Raw genomic sequence first — 12,776 nt, 5'->3', positions numbered from 1 at the left:
TTACATTTTATAATCGTTAATTATTGCAAACAATTACATTGTTTTCCACAGCGTCACGGAAAATACGATCGCCAAACAAGGAAGACCTTGGAGGGGCAAGGAGCCAGCAATTTGGATATCCAAAACATCTAACGGCCAAACTAGCTACGTCATTTTTTTGTTTTCAGCCCGAAGTGCGACTAGCCTGCCGGACCATAGGCCTGCCGGGTTATCGGCGACGGCGACGGTGACGACGGCGATGCCGGCCAGGCCCACGGCGACGGCCGGGTCGGCGACGGCCGTGCCCACGACGGCTGGGGCCACGGCGGCCGGGGCCAGGACGGCGACGGCGACGGCGACGACGGCGACTCTGTTTAAAGGAAGCAAAAATGCATCCTTATCATTTAACTTTGCATCAGGCTCTTCAGGAGAATGATTTTGAAAATCGCATTAACTTCTGCTCTTGGGAGAATCAGCTCAGAATTGATCGCTTTTTTCATCACAAAGTTTTGTGGTCTGATGAAGCCACTTTTAACAATAATGGAAACGTAAATCTGCATAACATGCATTATTGGGTCGAGCAGAATCCACATTGGATGAAGGAAGTTGATAACCAACATGTATGGAGTCTGAATACATGGTGCAGTATTTTGGGTAACAAAATCATTGGTCCACATTTCTTCGAAAGGACGTTAAATGGAGAAGTTTATGAGGACTTCCTATTGAATATCTTTCCACAGTTCCTGGAGGACGTGCCTTTAAACGTGAGAATAAACATGTGGTTCCAGCAAGATGGCAGCCCAGCCCATTATGCCAGAAGAGTTAGAGTGATTCTTAACCAAACGTTTCCTAACCGATGGATCGGGAGAAATGGACCAGTAAGCTGGCCACCAAGATCCCCAGATCTCACAGTCTTGGATTTACTTTTGGGGCCGAATCAAAAAATTGGTTTATGCTTCAAAACCAACAACACGGGATGACATGAAGGAAAAAATTAAAGAAGCATGCAGAAAAATCAAAGAAGAATTGTTGAATGCCTTGTCTTCATTTCCAAGGCGAATTCGAAAATGTTTGGAGGTCAATGGAAGGCAATTTGAGCATTTGTGAATTATATGAATTATTTGCATTCTTCTTTCAATTTCTTTAACACATTATTTTAATTATCGTGTTCAACAACGAAGAAGCTATCGGTGATAACGGTGTTAGAAGACAGTCAGAAGTGTTTCAGAGGGGCAGCGCTAGAAAATACACCTAGAGTTTGAAGTCCTTATTTCTGCTGACACACACACACACACACATATACAGTAAAGAAGGTTTGGAGTTTTTAAATACTACGGGAGTGACGATCCGTGGGATCCTTATTTTTACTGACACACTCACACACACCGACACACCCACACCCACACATACATACACACACAAAACACACACACACACACACACACATACACACACACACATACACACACACATACACAATAATGAGGGTTTGGAGTCTTTAAATACTACGGGAGTGACGAACCGTGGGATCCTTATCTTTACTGACACACTCACACACACACCCACACACTTACCCACACACACACACACACACAAAGAGGCGTAAATCCGACCGTGCAACCTCCACGCGGTACACCTTGGGTAATGCTAATGCCGGCGGTATCATAACATTTAAGCTTCTGTAATTCAAAAAGTACTTAATGAAAAATAATTTAATTATAGTGTTTTGGAAAGCTTTCGAGGTAAGCTACAAGAATATGTAATGAAAAATAGGGGGTTCCATTAAAAAAACTCAAAGTGATTTTTATGTGACCTTGATGGTGCTATTCAAGGTCATACTAATATTATTATATAATGCGCCACTTAGAGCTCTACAACTTTTGCATGAAACATTTTTCACGAAAATGCGTTGTTTTTTCAAAAAAACTGCTGATATGGTCGCTCTGAAACACCCTGTATATATTACAGAAATATAAACAAATATTAAAGGTACATATACAGGATGTCCCAGGGTTTATCCGACAAACTGCGGGAGGATATTCTACAAGTAAAAATAAGAAAAAAATATTATATGGAGTTTGGCTAGAAATGCTTTATTACAAAGTTATAAGCAAATATTGAAACGGAACATAAAATAAGTAAATACGGATTTTCCATTTAACGCCTTTTGATTTTTATTTATGGAGAATTAAAAAATAAGTTTTATAGTACAGAAGTAACTTTGTATGAAGATTTAATGCAACGAATTAATAATTCAATTACTGAGATGCAACAAAATTCTCAGGAAATTTGTATTGTAATAAATTCCATATTACATCGATGTCAAGCTTGCATAGTCGCGCAAGAACAACATTTTGAAATACGTTACTAAATCGTTTCATTCATATTCTGCATAATGGAAAATCCGTTGTTAATTATTTCATGTTCCACTTGTAGAATATCCTTCCGCAGTTTGTCGGATAAACGCTGCGACACCCTGTATATTACAGGTGCATATATTTTACATTTTAAATTGTGAATAAAATATTTTCGAGTTATTTAACTACTCTAACTGCTATTTATATTATAACTTAATGTATATGTATTTTAAAAATAATCTCGGAAAATACACATTTTAGTAAAAAATGTTTCAGACAAAATAAGATTTTAAGGGGAAAAAGTTTGTGACCTTTTAACTCAGATCATTTTTCAAGGTTTCTGCATAAAAAGGTATAAGGGTAGAATGAGCAAAAATTGAATGGTTTACGAGATATTTTATGTCTTAATATGATTTTATACAGATAATATCCGACATATTTTGATATGAAATATCTCAAAATATTTAATTTTCGGTAATCTTGCCGTAACACTTTTAAGTACAGAGTAATGAGAGAAATCAGTTGGTATAAAGAAAATGCATAATTGTTTTAAAAAAAAATACATTACAAATATTTTTACATATTTTTTCTTAAATAAATTTATTCAATAAAATGTGTGATAAATTATAGTTATATTTTGTGTAAAATTTTATTTTATACTTTCTTATTTACAATTAGAATAATGGCGAAAATCGATTTATGTAAAATGAAAATATAGTTCCTTTATCGATCTTGAAGAAAAACTTGTTTCATCATATTTATCTTCGAAAGCAACAGAGATATATAAATGTTTCTAAATATAGTGCAATTAATTTAAATAATTCAACGAATCTAATAATTAAAACAATGTAACAGATATACTTCAAAAAATTAATGATTTTATAAGATCAAAAGATTTAAAAAAATTATTAATATATATTTATAGAGAGACATATAATAATAATATTATTATGATACGTCTGCTACGGTAATCAAATGTACATTGTATATTTGCAATAAAGTTAAAATAAAATATAATTACAATAATATCTTTGGGATTTCGAACCTGTCTTTAAAATAATTTTTTTCTTTTAGGAAGGTGTCCAGGTTAAGCGGTAAGTAAATATAATACGAGGGCTGTATGATAAGTACCCGTGTTAGGGAAGGAAACGCATTTAAAAAAATTTTTTTTATCTGTTTCTCAACATAGTCTCCTTGCAGCTCGATACATTTAGTCCAGAAATATTCCAAATTTTTTAAGCCATCCAAAAAATATGATTTGTCGAACTCTGCGCTCTTCATCAAAAACGGATGTTCGGCCACGCTTGAATTCATTGAACCAACATCTGATGGTAGTCATCGAAGGTGCATGGTCCTTATAAACGACATGCAACTTCACTTTGATTTCCTCACACATCTTCCCATCCAAAAAAAGGAATCGAATCACTGACCGATATTGCTCTTTTTCCATGGTTGCAAACAAACACAAACTTGCCCACTTTCAACAGCTATCAAAATAAAACTACTCGATAAATCTGTCTGAAATTTTGACAAGCGTCGTTCGAAAAATAGCGTTAAACGATGGTATACAGATTTTGAGTCAGTGGCGCTAAACACGGGTACTTATCATACAGCCCTCGTATATTTATATTTCATACATAAAATTGCTTTACGTTCGTGACAGAGTGTTGTGCGCTTGTAAAGAAAGGCTTCTGTGCGCCTGCAAAGAAAGGCTGTTGTGCGCCTGCAAAAAAGGCTGCAGTGCACCTGCAAAAAAAGGTTACTGTGTGCCAGCAAAATAAGGCCGCTGTGCGCCTGCAAAATAAGGTTGCTGTGCTCCTGCAAAATAAGGCTGCTGTGCGCCTGCAAAGAAAGGCTACTGTGCGCCTGCAAAAAAAGGCTGTTGTGCGCCTGCAAAATAAGGCTGCTGTGCGCCTGTAAAGGTAAGCTACTGTGCGCCTGCAAAATAAGGCTGCTGTGCGTCTGCAAAAAAAGGTTGCTGTGCGCCTGTAAATTTTAATAAATTTTAAATAATTTTAAATAAAATGTTTGTGCAGCTAAAGAAAGATCTAGTTTTAATGCCTGCAGAAAAGGATATAATTATGGTTGACAGATGTGCATATGGATCATTTCATACATCTTTTAAGAAGTTGTTCAGATTATAGACCTGTCAAAACAGGCGGTTGCAATGTCTTGATATAATACGACCTGTGCCAAAAGATAAAAAGCATATTCAAATTTTGCATAGTTCATCAGGTCAGTTTGATGGACATTGGGTATGCAGTGACTATAACACAAAAAATATTTTTATTTATGATTCGTTAAATTTTAAAAGACTGCATGAGCATCATGAACAGTTCTTAAGAAGATTATTTCCAACATACGATTTTGAGAAATGTCTTATTAAATTTCCTATCAACATTTCCTGTGCGACATCAACCAAATGGTAACGATTGTGGTGTTTTTGCAATAGCATTTGCGATTTCGTTATTATTTAATATTAAACCTGAGAAAGTGAAATACAACCATAGTTTAATGCGTTTACATTTAATAAAAATTTTTGAATCAAATATAATTGAACATTTTCCTCAAGATCTACAATATGGTGTTCGTTAAAAAGTGCTTCCATTAGCAGTAGTGAAATTTAGAGAAATGGAAGCTGCTCGTGCCCGTACAATGCTGCAATATAATGCTGAGACTGAGTAACAGAAAGTAAATCGGTTAAAAAAGCTGCTGATATTCATCGATCTAAGAAAGAATTAAGCAATAGTTGCACAGAAATATAACCTCCCTCCACTCAGTGTACAGATTTGGAAAACAATTGCGCTAAACAACGACAATAAACACAGGATTTAGAAAATATTCGCTGTAAAAAGCGGCGTCGATATGAACAAGATTTAGAAATTTTGGAAAATAATCGTGCTAAGCAGCGACATCGATATCAACAAGATTTGGAAAATAATCGTTTTAAGAAACGATGCCGATATCAGCAGGATTCTGTAAGACAACGTGAACAAACACTCATACGTTATTCTATAAACCCTCAGCCTGAACGAGATAGACAAAAAAATATGGATCCTGATCGCAAATGGCTTTATAACAAACGATATTATCAAAAAAAAGACAGAACTTGTACCCTCAGTAAAAAATCTTGACATTACCAAAAAAATTACTAAAAAATATAAAAAATTCTGGTCAAGGAATTCTATGAAATTTCGTCATTCTTTAGAAATATTTATAAAAGATATTGTAAAAAAGCTTAAAATTAAAGGCCATATTGAGAAACAATTAGAAGCCGAAAAAATCGTACATTGGTGTATGTATATTAGAAACAGTCATGTTCGCAACATACAGGGTGTCCGGCGTCAATCGCATCACCGGTCGTGTGCAGGTAGAGCAGTTAAAAATGAAGAGAAAAGTCCTGTACCACTTTGCTATTTTCGCAATAATTTTTGAGAAATTAATTAAAAAAGATCGGCCAATGCGCGGGAATATTAGCGCGTAGCGGGAAAGGACGGCCCACGCGCCATCGCGGTAACTATGCGCGCGACGAAACGAAGTCATTTCCGCACCACCTTGCGGTAGATAGCACGGCGCATTTTTTTAAAGTGGTATCCCCAATAGGTCTAATCGACTCTCATATTTTAATGGCTAAAATTGCTCAAAATGTCCATCTTTCGAGATAATGTACGTTTAAAAATTTGCGGATCTATCGAGAGAAACGTGCAGGAGCATCGTCATGCTGGAAAATCTCTTATGCGAAGAGGAACATCTTCGAGAAGAGCAACTCATTTTGTAGAAAATTTATGTATACCTTTTTATTTAAACGAGATGAGAAATAAGAATTGATCTGAAAATTGCCAAAATTAAGTTATTAAAACTGCAAAATAAAATTTTTTAACTTACTAACAATGAAAAAATCGATTTAAAATTTGATCCGCTATTATTCCTGCCCACATTTATTGACCATCGATATTGATATACGCCCTGACAATTAATGGCGTGTGGGTTTTCTTTTTATCATTTTAAGAAGTTACTGTTAAATACGCTGTTTGGTGTAAAAGTCGCTTCGTTCGTACATAATATGGGGGAAAAAATTATTCCGCCGATATTGAGCGAGATACACCGCATATATTTCACCATTAATATCATATTTGCTACAAATAACGCAAACATTAAATAAAGATAATAATATCTTCGCAAAAGTAGATGCTCTGTTTATGATCTCCCGCTAAAAGTTGCTGCATTCGCTGATAATGATACAGGTGCAACCCGTTGTGGCGTAGAGTACGGTGCATCATGTATTGCGAGAGACCGAGCATCCGAACCACACTGCGCACGCTTTCTTCTCGAACGCTCTCATGATCATCTCTTCATCGTCCACGCGATGCATACCAGCATTTCGCCGATTCAATAGAAGAGCTTCTGTTTCTCTGGTGCATCGGATACATTTCAAAATTATTCAAGATGTCACTCATGCCCGAAAAATCGCTTCGCATAAAGACGATCCGCGGCACAAGAGTTTGAAAGAATACGTTCGTAAAAATTTAACAACATTTATTTGTTATTGGTTTTCTTTTAACCTCGTTATTTGTAGCTCCGCAACAATAAGTGCCTATCATCCGCCGTGCATGTTTCGTGAAATATCTTTCAAGAAATTAAAATAATGGCAGAGTATACTGCTAATGAGTATACTGACATGATTGTTATGTTCGGGTTAACTGGAGAAAACGCTCGTGCCGCGGCTCGTCTATATGCAGAGCGATTTCCCGCGCGTGAGCGACATCCTGACAATAACGTCATTTTGAGATGTATTCGACGCGCGAGGGAAACGGGAACTCTTTTATTGGATCGGCGAAACCATGGTGTACTAGTGCATCGTGTGGACAATGAAGAAAGAATTTTGAGAGCGTTCGAGGAGAATCCCCGGAATAGCGTGCGCCGTGTGGCCCAGATGCTAGGTCTCTCGCGATACGTGGTGCACCATACTCTACGCCAGAATGGATTGCACCCGTATCATTACCAGCGGGTGCAGCAACTTTTACCGGGAGATCGTGAACAACGCATCCACTTTTGTGAAGGTATTATTTTTTTTATTTAATGTTTACGTTATTTGTAAAAAATATTAATGGTCGGCGAAATACATGCAGAGTTCCTCGCGCAATATCGGCGAAATAATTTTTTCCCGGATCGCATATTATGGACGGACAAAGCGACTTTTACGCCAAACGGCGTATTTAATTGTCGCAACTATTTGATATGGCAAGAAGAAAATCCGCATGCCATTCGTCAGAGCGCATACCAATATCGCTGGTCCATAAACGTATGGGCAGGAATAATAGCGGATCAAATTGTAAGTAAATTCCTTCATTATTAGTAAGTTAAATAATTTTCTTTTGTAGCTTTAATAACTTTCTTTGGCAATTTTCAGATTGGTCCATATTTCTTAACGCCTCGATTAAATGGAGAGATATATGTAAATTTTTTACAAAATGAGTTGCCTGCTCTACTCGAAAATGTTCCTCTCCGCGTAAGAGCAGAAATAATTTTTCAACACAACGGTGCTCCTGCGCATTTCTCTCGGCAGGTTCGCGAATTTTTAAATGCGCATTACCCCGGAAGATGGATAGGACGTCGTGGTCCAATTAAATGACCAGCGCGATCACCAGACTTCAACGTACTGGATTATTTTGTATGGGGTTATATTATATACATTTTTTAATATAGAGTTTGTTACAGTACTTTTTAATCACATTAATTTAATATTTTTTTAATACGCAAGATGGATGAAAAGAATCGTTTGAAACAAATAATATAGTTGTAAAAATAAAAAAAACATTTTTTTATTTTTTAATGTTATAATAAACAAATAAAAAATTAACAAAATAGCGGGAGCTCATTGCATTATATTCGTCAACTTCATTGGATTAAATATATTTGTTGGACAATCGATACATTTCTCGTACAATAAAATGTATCGTGCAATTTTGGCATCACCGGCCCCGATAAAAGCCGTTGGAATATGGTCCTAAAAAGGACCGATTGGGATAAAGTTGCTTGGCTCTAAAAAGAGCCGTTGGAATGCGAGCACGATGGCCTACGCGGAGCTCTGCGTTCTCGCCACATGATGCTGCATCGTGTTCCGTTCAGCAGCCCTGGATGAGACTGCACGGCGTAATGGTGGAGGCGTCCCGGGCGGTGTTAATGGCCCCTGATACTGGCTCCTGTGCCGCCGTGAGCCGAGGAGAACCCGCAATCGTCTGAAGCGTCTCACTCGACGTCGTCCTATGTGACGACGGCGGTAATAGCGACAGCAGAGGTAGCACATATTAATTTTGAATTAATTGATCTTTGCTCGTCGCGCGAGGTCTTAAGTACTCTCCTGAGGGCTTTCCTCTTACAAGATACTGCTCGCGTAATTCGCCGCCCCGCGGCGAAACCGCGAACTACTCGTGGCGCGTTTGCAAGAAAATTCCGCGACACGTGCTTTGTGCGTGAAAACTACTCACGCGCTAATTGCCTGCGCGCAGGCGCTGCGTACGCTTTCGCTTGTGGTGGTGAAATACTGAGATGCCATAGGACCCCTTTGTTTGGGGGAGAGTCTTCCTTTAGCTATAGCTAAATCTGACTATTGGACGCAATGTTCTTTCGGTTGTTTCTGGTCTGTCATTCTGCTGCTGGGTTCTGTTGTGTTAGTCTTGCTTCTACCGAAGTTTCTCCCTTCAGGATATGTATGCTGATTTTAACCTATCGATCGTGATGTTAGTATGTTGGCCGTTGATCCTTAGCTTGAACGTCTTTTTACTTCTGTTGAACACTTCGTATGGCGGCTGGAGAACTCCTGTTGAGCGTCGTATCGTAGATAGACTTGTGATGTTGTGCTCCGTTGGCTGCTACACGTTAGGCTATTGTTCTCAGATGCGCCGTGCCAATTAGTAGTGTTGGATGTCTGAACAGATCGGCTTCAAACTGCTGTCTTTGATCATTTATGATCCTGGCGTGCCTTATCGTGCGATTCAAAGTAAGTACGACTTAATGTTGAGCGACTATTTATGTCTCGTATTGATATCGTTTTGGCCATGCTGAGAATCGGTCGAATCTGATTAAGCAATATCGACATCCTCAAATACTGATAATGATCGGTGCTATGATATCTGTAAGTATGTCGCGTGAGGTTTATAAATTTTCCCTTAAGCTAGATGTTATGTCTTGATATTTTGGCTTTTTGGCATACATGTATGCATATACGTGCCCACTCTATATGCTCACGGTATATGCGTATATACAAGCATTCATAGCGGTTATGCGCGTTATGTGTGTATACGTATTGGTAACGGCGTGTGTGTGTGTGTGTGTGTGTGTGTGTGTGTGTGTGTGTGTGTGTGTGTGTGTGTGTGTGTGTGTGTGTGTGTGTGTGTGTGTGTGTGTGTGTGTGTGTGTGTGTGTGTGTGTGTGTGTGTGTGTGTGTGTGTGTGTGTGTGTGTGTGTGTGTGTGTGTGTGTGTGTGTGTGTGTGTGTGTGTGTGTGTGTGTGTGTGTGTGTGTGTGTGTGTGTGTGAGTATAATGTATCATAGCGATTATGCGTCTGTATGCACGTATGCAGATACTGCGGACGGGTACGAGTGGACCAATATAATCCCTAAAAACTTACACTTTAATTAGAAAAAGGTAAAGGAAGACGCCAAGTGTACACACGCCAGTTGTGAAGAACTGTTATATGTATTTACAAAATAGTGTTATTTCAACTGTAAAAAACTATTGTAAAAAACTATTTTTAAAATAGTGCTATTTTAATCTACAAAATAGTTATTTAAATCTGCACAAAATAGTGTTATTTTAAGGCGTGAAAAATGTTTGACAAATTATTTTAATACTTTGTAAAATATATTCTATAAAAATAATGATATTAAAAAGTAGCACCATCTGAATAAAAAGTTGTTATAAAGTTTATTTCCAAAATTTTATAATGTTATAAAAATCGTTAAAAATGTGAACAGTCTACATTCTAATAACAATATGCATATTCTCTCAGGATATCCTCAAAAAATTATTAAAAAAATAAGATAAAACAAAAGACAAAAAAAACAAAATTAAAAATTAATAGAATCATTTAAAATTAGAAATTAATACGAAAAATTAAGAATTTATATAAAAATTAAAAATTATTACAAATAAAAAAGAAATTTTGATTAAAAACTTTAATTAAATACTTTTACGCCAAACGGCGTATTTAACAGTCGCAACTATTTGATATGGCAAGAAGAAAATCCGCATGCCATTCGTCAGAGCGCATACCAATATCGCTGGTCCGTAAATAAACGTATGAGCAGGAATAATAGCGGATCAAATTGTAAATAAATTCCTTCATTATTAGTAAGTTAAAGAATTTTCTTTTGTAGCTTTAATAACTTTTTTTGGCAATTTTCAGATCGGTCCATATTTCTTACCGCCTCGATTAAATGGAGAGATATATGTAAATTTCTTACAAAATGAGTTGCCTGCTCTACTCGAAAATGTTCCTCTCCGCGTAAGAGCAGAAATAATTTTTCAACACGACGGTGCTCCTGCGCATTTCTCTCGGCAGGTCCGCGAATTTTTAAATGCGCATTACCCCGGAAGATGGATAGGACGTCGTGGTCCAATTAAATGACCAGCGCGATCACCAGACTTCAACGTACTGGATTATTTTGTATGGGGTTATATTAAAAATTTGGTCGAGGATAGGCGTGATAGCACAGAAGCTGAGGTACGAGAAGCAATTCTCGCAGCTTTCGGTACTATCACGCCAGAAATGGCATACCGCGCGACGCGCGATATTATTAGGAGAGCCGAATTCTGCTTGAGAGAACAAGGAGGACATTTTGAGCAGTTTTAGCTGTTACGTCCGCTGGACTCCACGATTCTTTTCCGTCACGTAATATTAAACGCCTACGCTCTGGAACTCTTTGCACTTGACATAAACAATAAACTAAAAAAATATCTAGCAGGCGATACTAATATATCAGAATCTAAACCATGCGCGATAAATATTCGAACACAAAGGTCCGCTGGAAGACCAGGAATTTTAAACAGTAACTAGAGGATACTCGAACCGTGAGAAGGCTCGAAATCTGAACAGTGCGCATGCAAGAGACAAACAAATGGATCAAATAATATTTTTCTTGAAAGTCCGCTAGTGAAAACGCAGTATAGGAAGAGTCTCGAATAAAGGCCCTTCTAAGAATTAGAGCGATGTTTTATTTACATACTTATGATCCGCGACTGAAACTCGCGACACTCGACACCACGCGCTCGCCTGCTAGACCACCTTTGCGTGTTATCTGCTTGAGATAAAACTCAAGTGAATAATAAAACTGTCAACTTGGCCGATCAAGGCGGACTCTCTAGTGGGCGAGACTTAATTTTTAAAAAACAAAAGCCTACACCAATAGGCGTAACCTCCTGGACCTTCTTTTGGAAGGGAGACGCCCTCAACTCATGAGAGGGGCACCATTTTAAAGATTGATTCGTTAAAAAAGAATATTGCTCGCCTAATGGAGAGGATATGCGAAGAGACGCCAAGATTCGACATACGCAAAATCCTCCCTCACAAAAATCAGTTCATCTTTGCCTCTCGATTCTAAACCTTCTGGCTTCAGATCGCTCTGTGGTATCGACATACCGAACTCGACCAGTCTATCCTTACAGTTTTCCGAGCGTTGTGCAGTGCAAAGAGTTATAGTTATATAACTTAAGAATTATTCGTGCGGGCAACCGACGTGTGGTGTGTGTTTGTGCATCGATCAACACCACTGTGACCGAGCGGATCTCCAGGCCTACTTTTCCAGCCAGGTCTTCCCCGGTAGACAGAGGGTTATGCATCACTCGGTTATCGAGAATAGACATCTTTTCCTTCGCACATAACAAGTAGTGAGTCTACCAAAGAATATTATTTTTGTTGTTTTCCACCTTCCTCTTATTTTATTTTTCCCTTCCACTCAAAAGAAACAGTTTGTTATTAAATTCAAATCTTCAATTAATACCCAAGCACACATATTTACTAATATCATTATTAAATTAAATTCTGATTATTAAAGATTTTATATTTCCTCTCCTTTAAACCTTCTTTCCTTTGCGAGTCCGTAAGTTGATTAGCTAGGATTTTAAACACTGTCAAGATTGGCATTCATGCTTATTGCTAGACTCAAGTAATCCTTTCTCCTTTGCGAGTCCGTAAGTATGATTAGCCAGGATCTTGAACATTGTCAAGGTTGGCATTCATGCTTATTGCTAGACTCGAGTAATCCTTTCTCCTTTGCGAGTCCGTAAATATGATTAGCCAGGATCTTGAACATTGTCAAGGTTGGCATTCATGCTTATTGCTAGACTCAAGTAATCCTTTCTCCTTTGCGAGTCCGTAAGTATGATTAGCCAGGATCTTGAACATTGTCAAGGTTGGCATTCATGCTTATTGCTAGACTC

At 37.8% G+C, this 12,776-nt stretch overlaps 1 protein-coding gene across 1 annotated transcript in view; it reads left to right on the top strand.

Moving 5' to 3' along the window:
* Positions 1–1,981: 1,981 nt before the first annotated feature.
* The window catches only part of LOC115240774, a 41,392-nt gene continuing 30,597 nt past the window's right edge, over positions 1,982–12,776 (top strand). Inside the window, exon 1 of the mRNA XM_029816127.1 lies at positions 1,982–2,026. Coding sequence (XP_029671987.1) covers positions 1,982–2,026 — 45 coding nt within the window. The remainder of the gene's footprint in view (positions 2,027–12,776) is intronic.

This window comes from Formica exsecta, unplaced genomic scaffold, assembly GCF_003651465.1.
Source record: "Formica exsecta isolate Colony F162 unplaced genomic scaffold, ASM365146v1 scaffold45, whole genome shotgun sequence".
In the NCBI taxonomy this organism is placed as follows: Eukaryota; Metazoa; Arthropoda; class Insecta; order Hymenoptera; family Formicidae; genus Formica; species Formica exsecta.
This window is presented reverse-complemented; position numbering and strand designations above follow the sequence as displayed.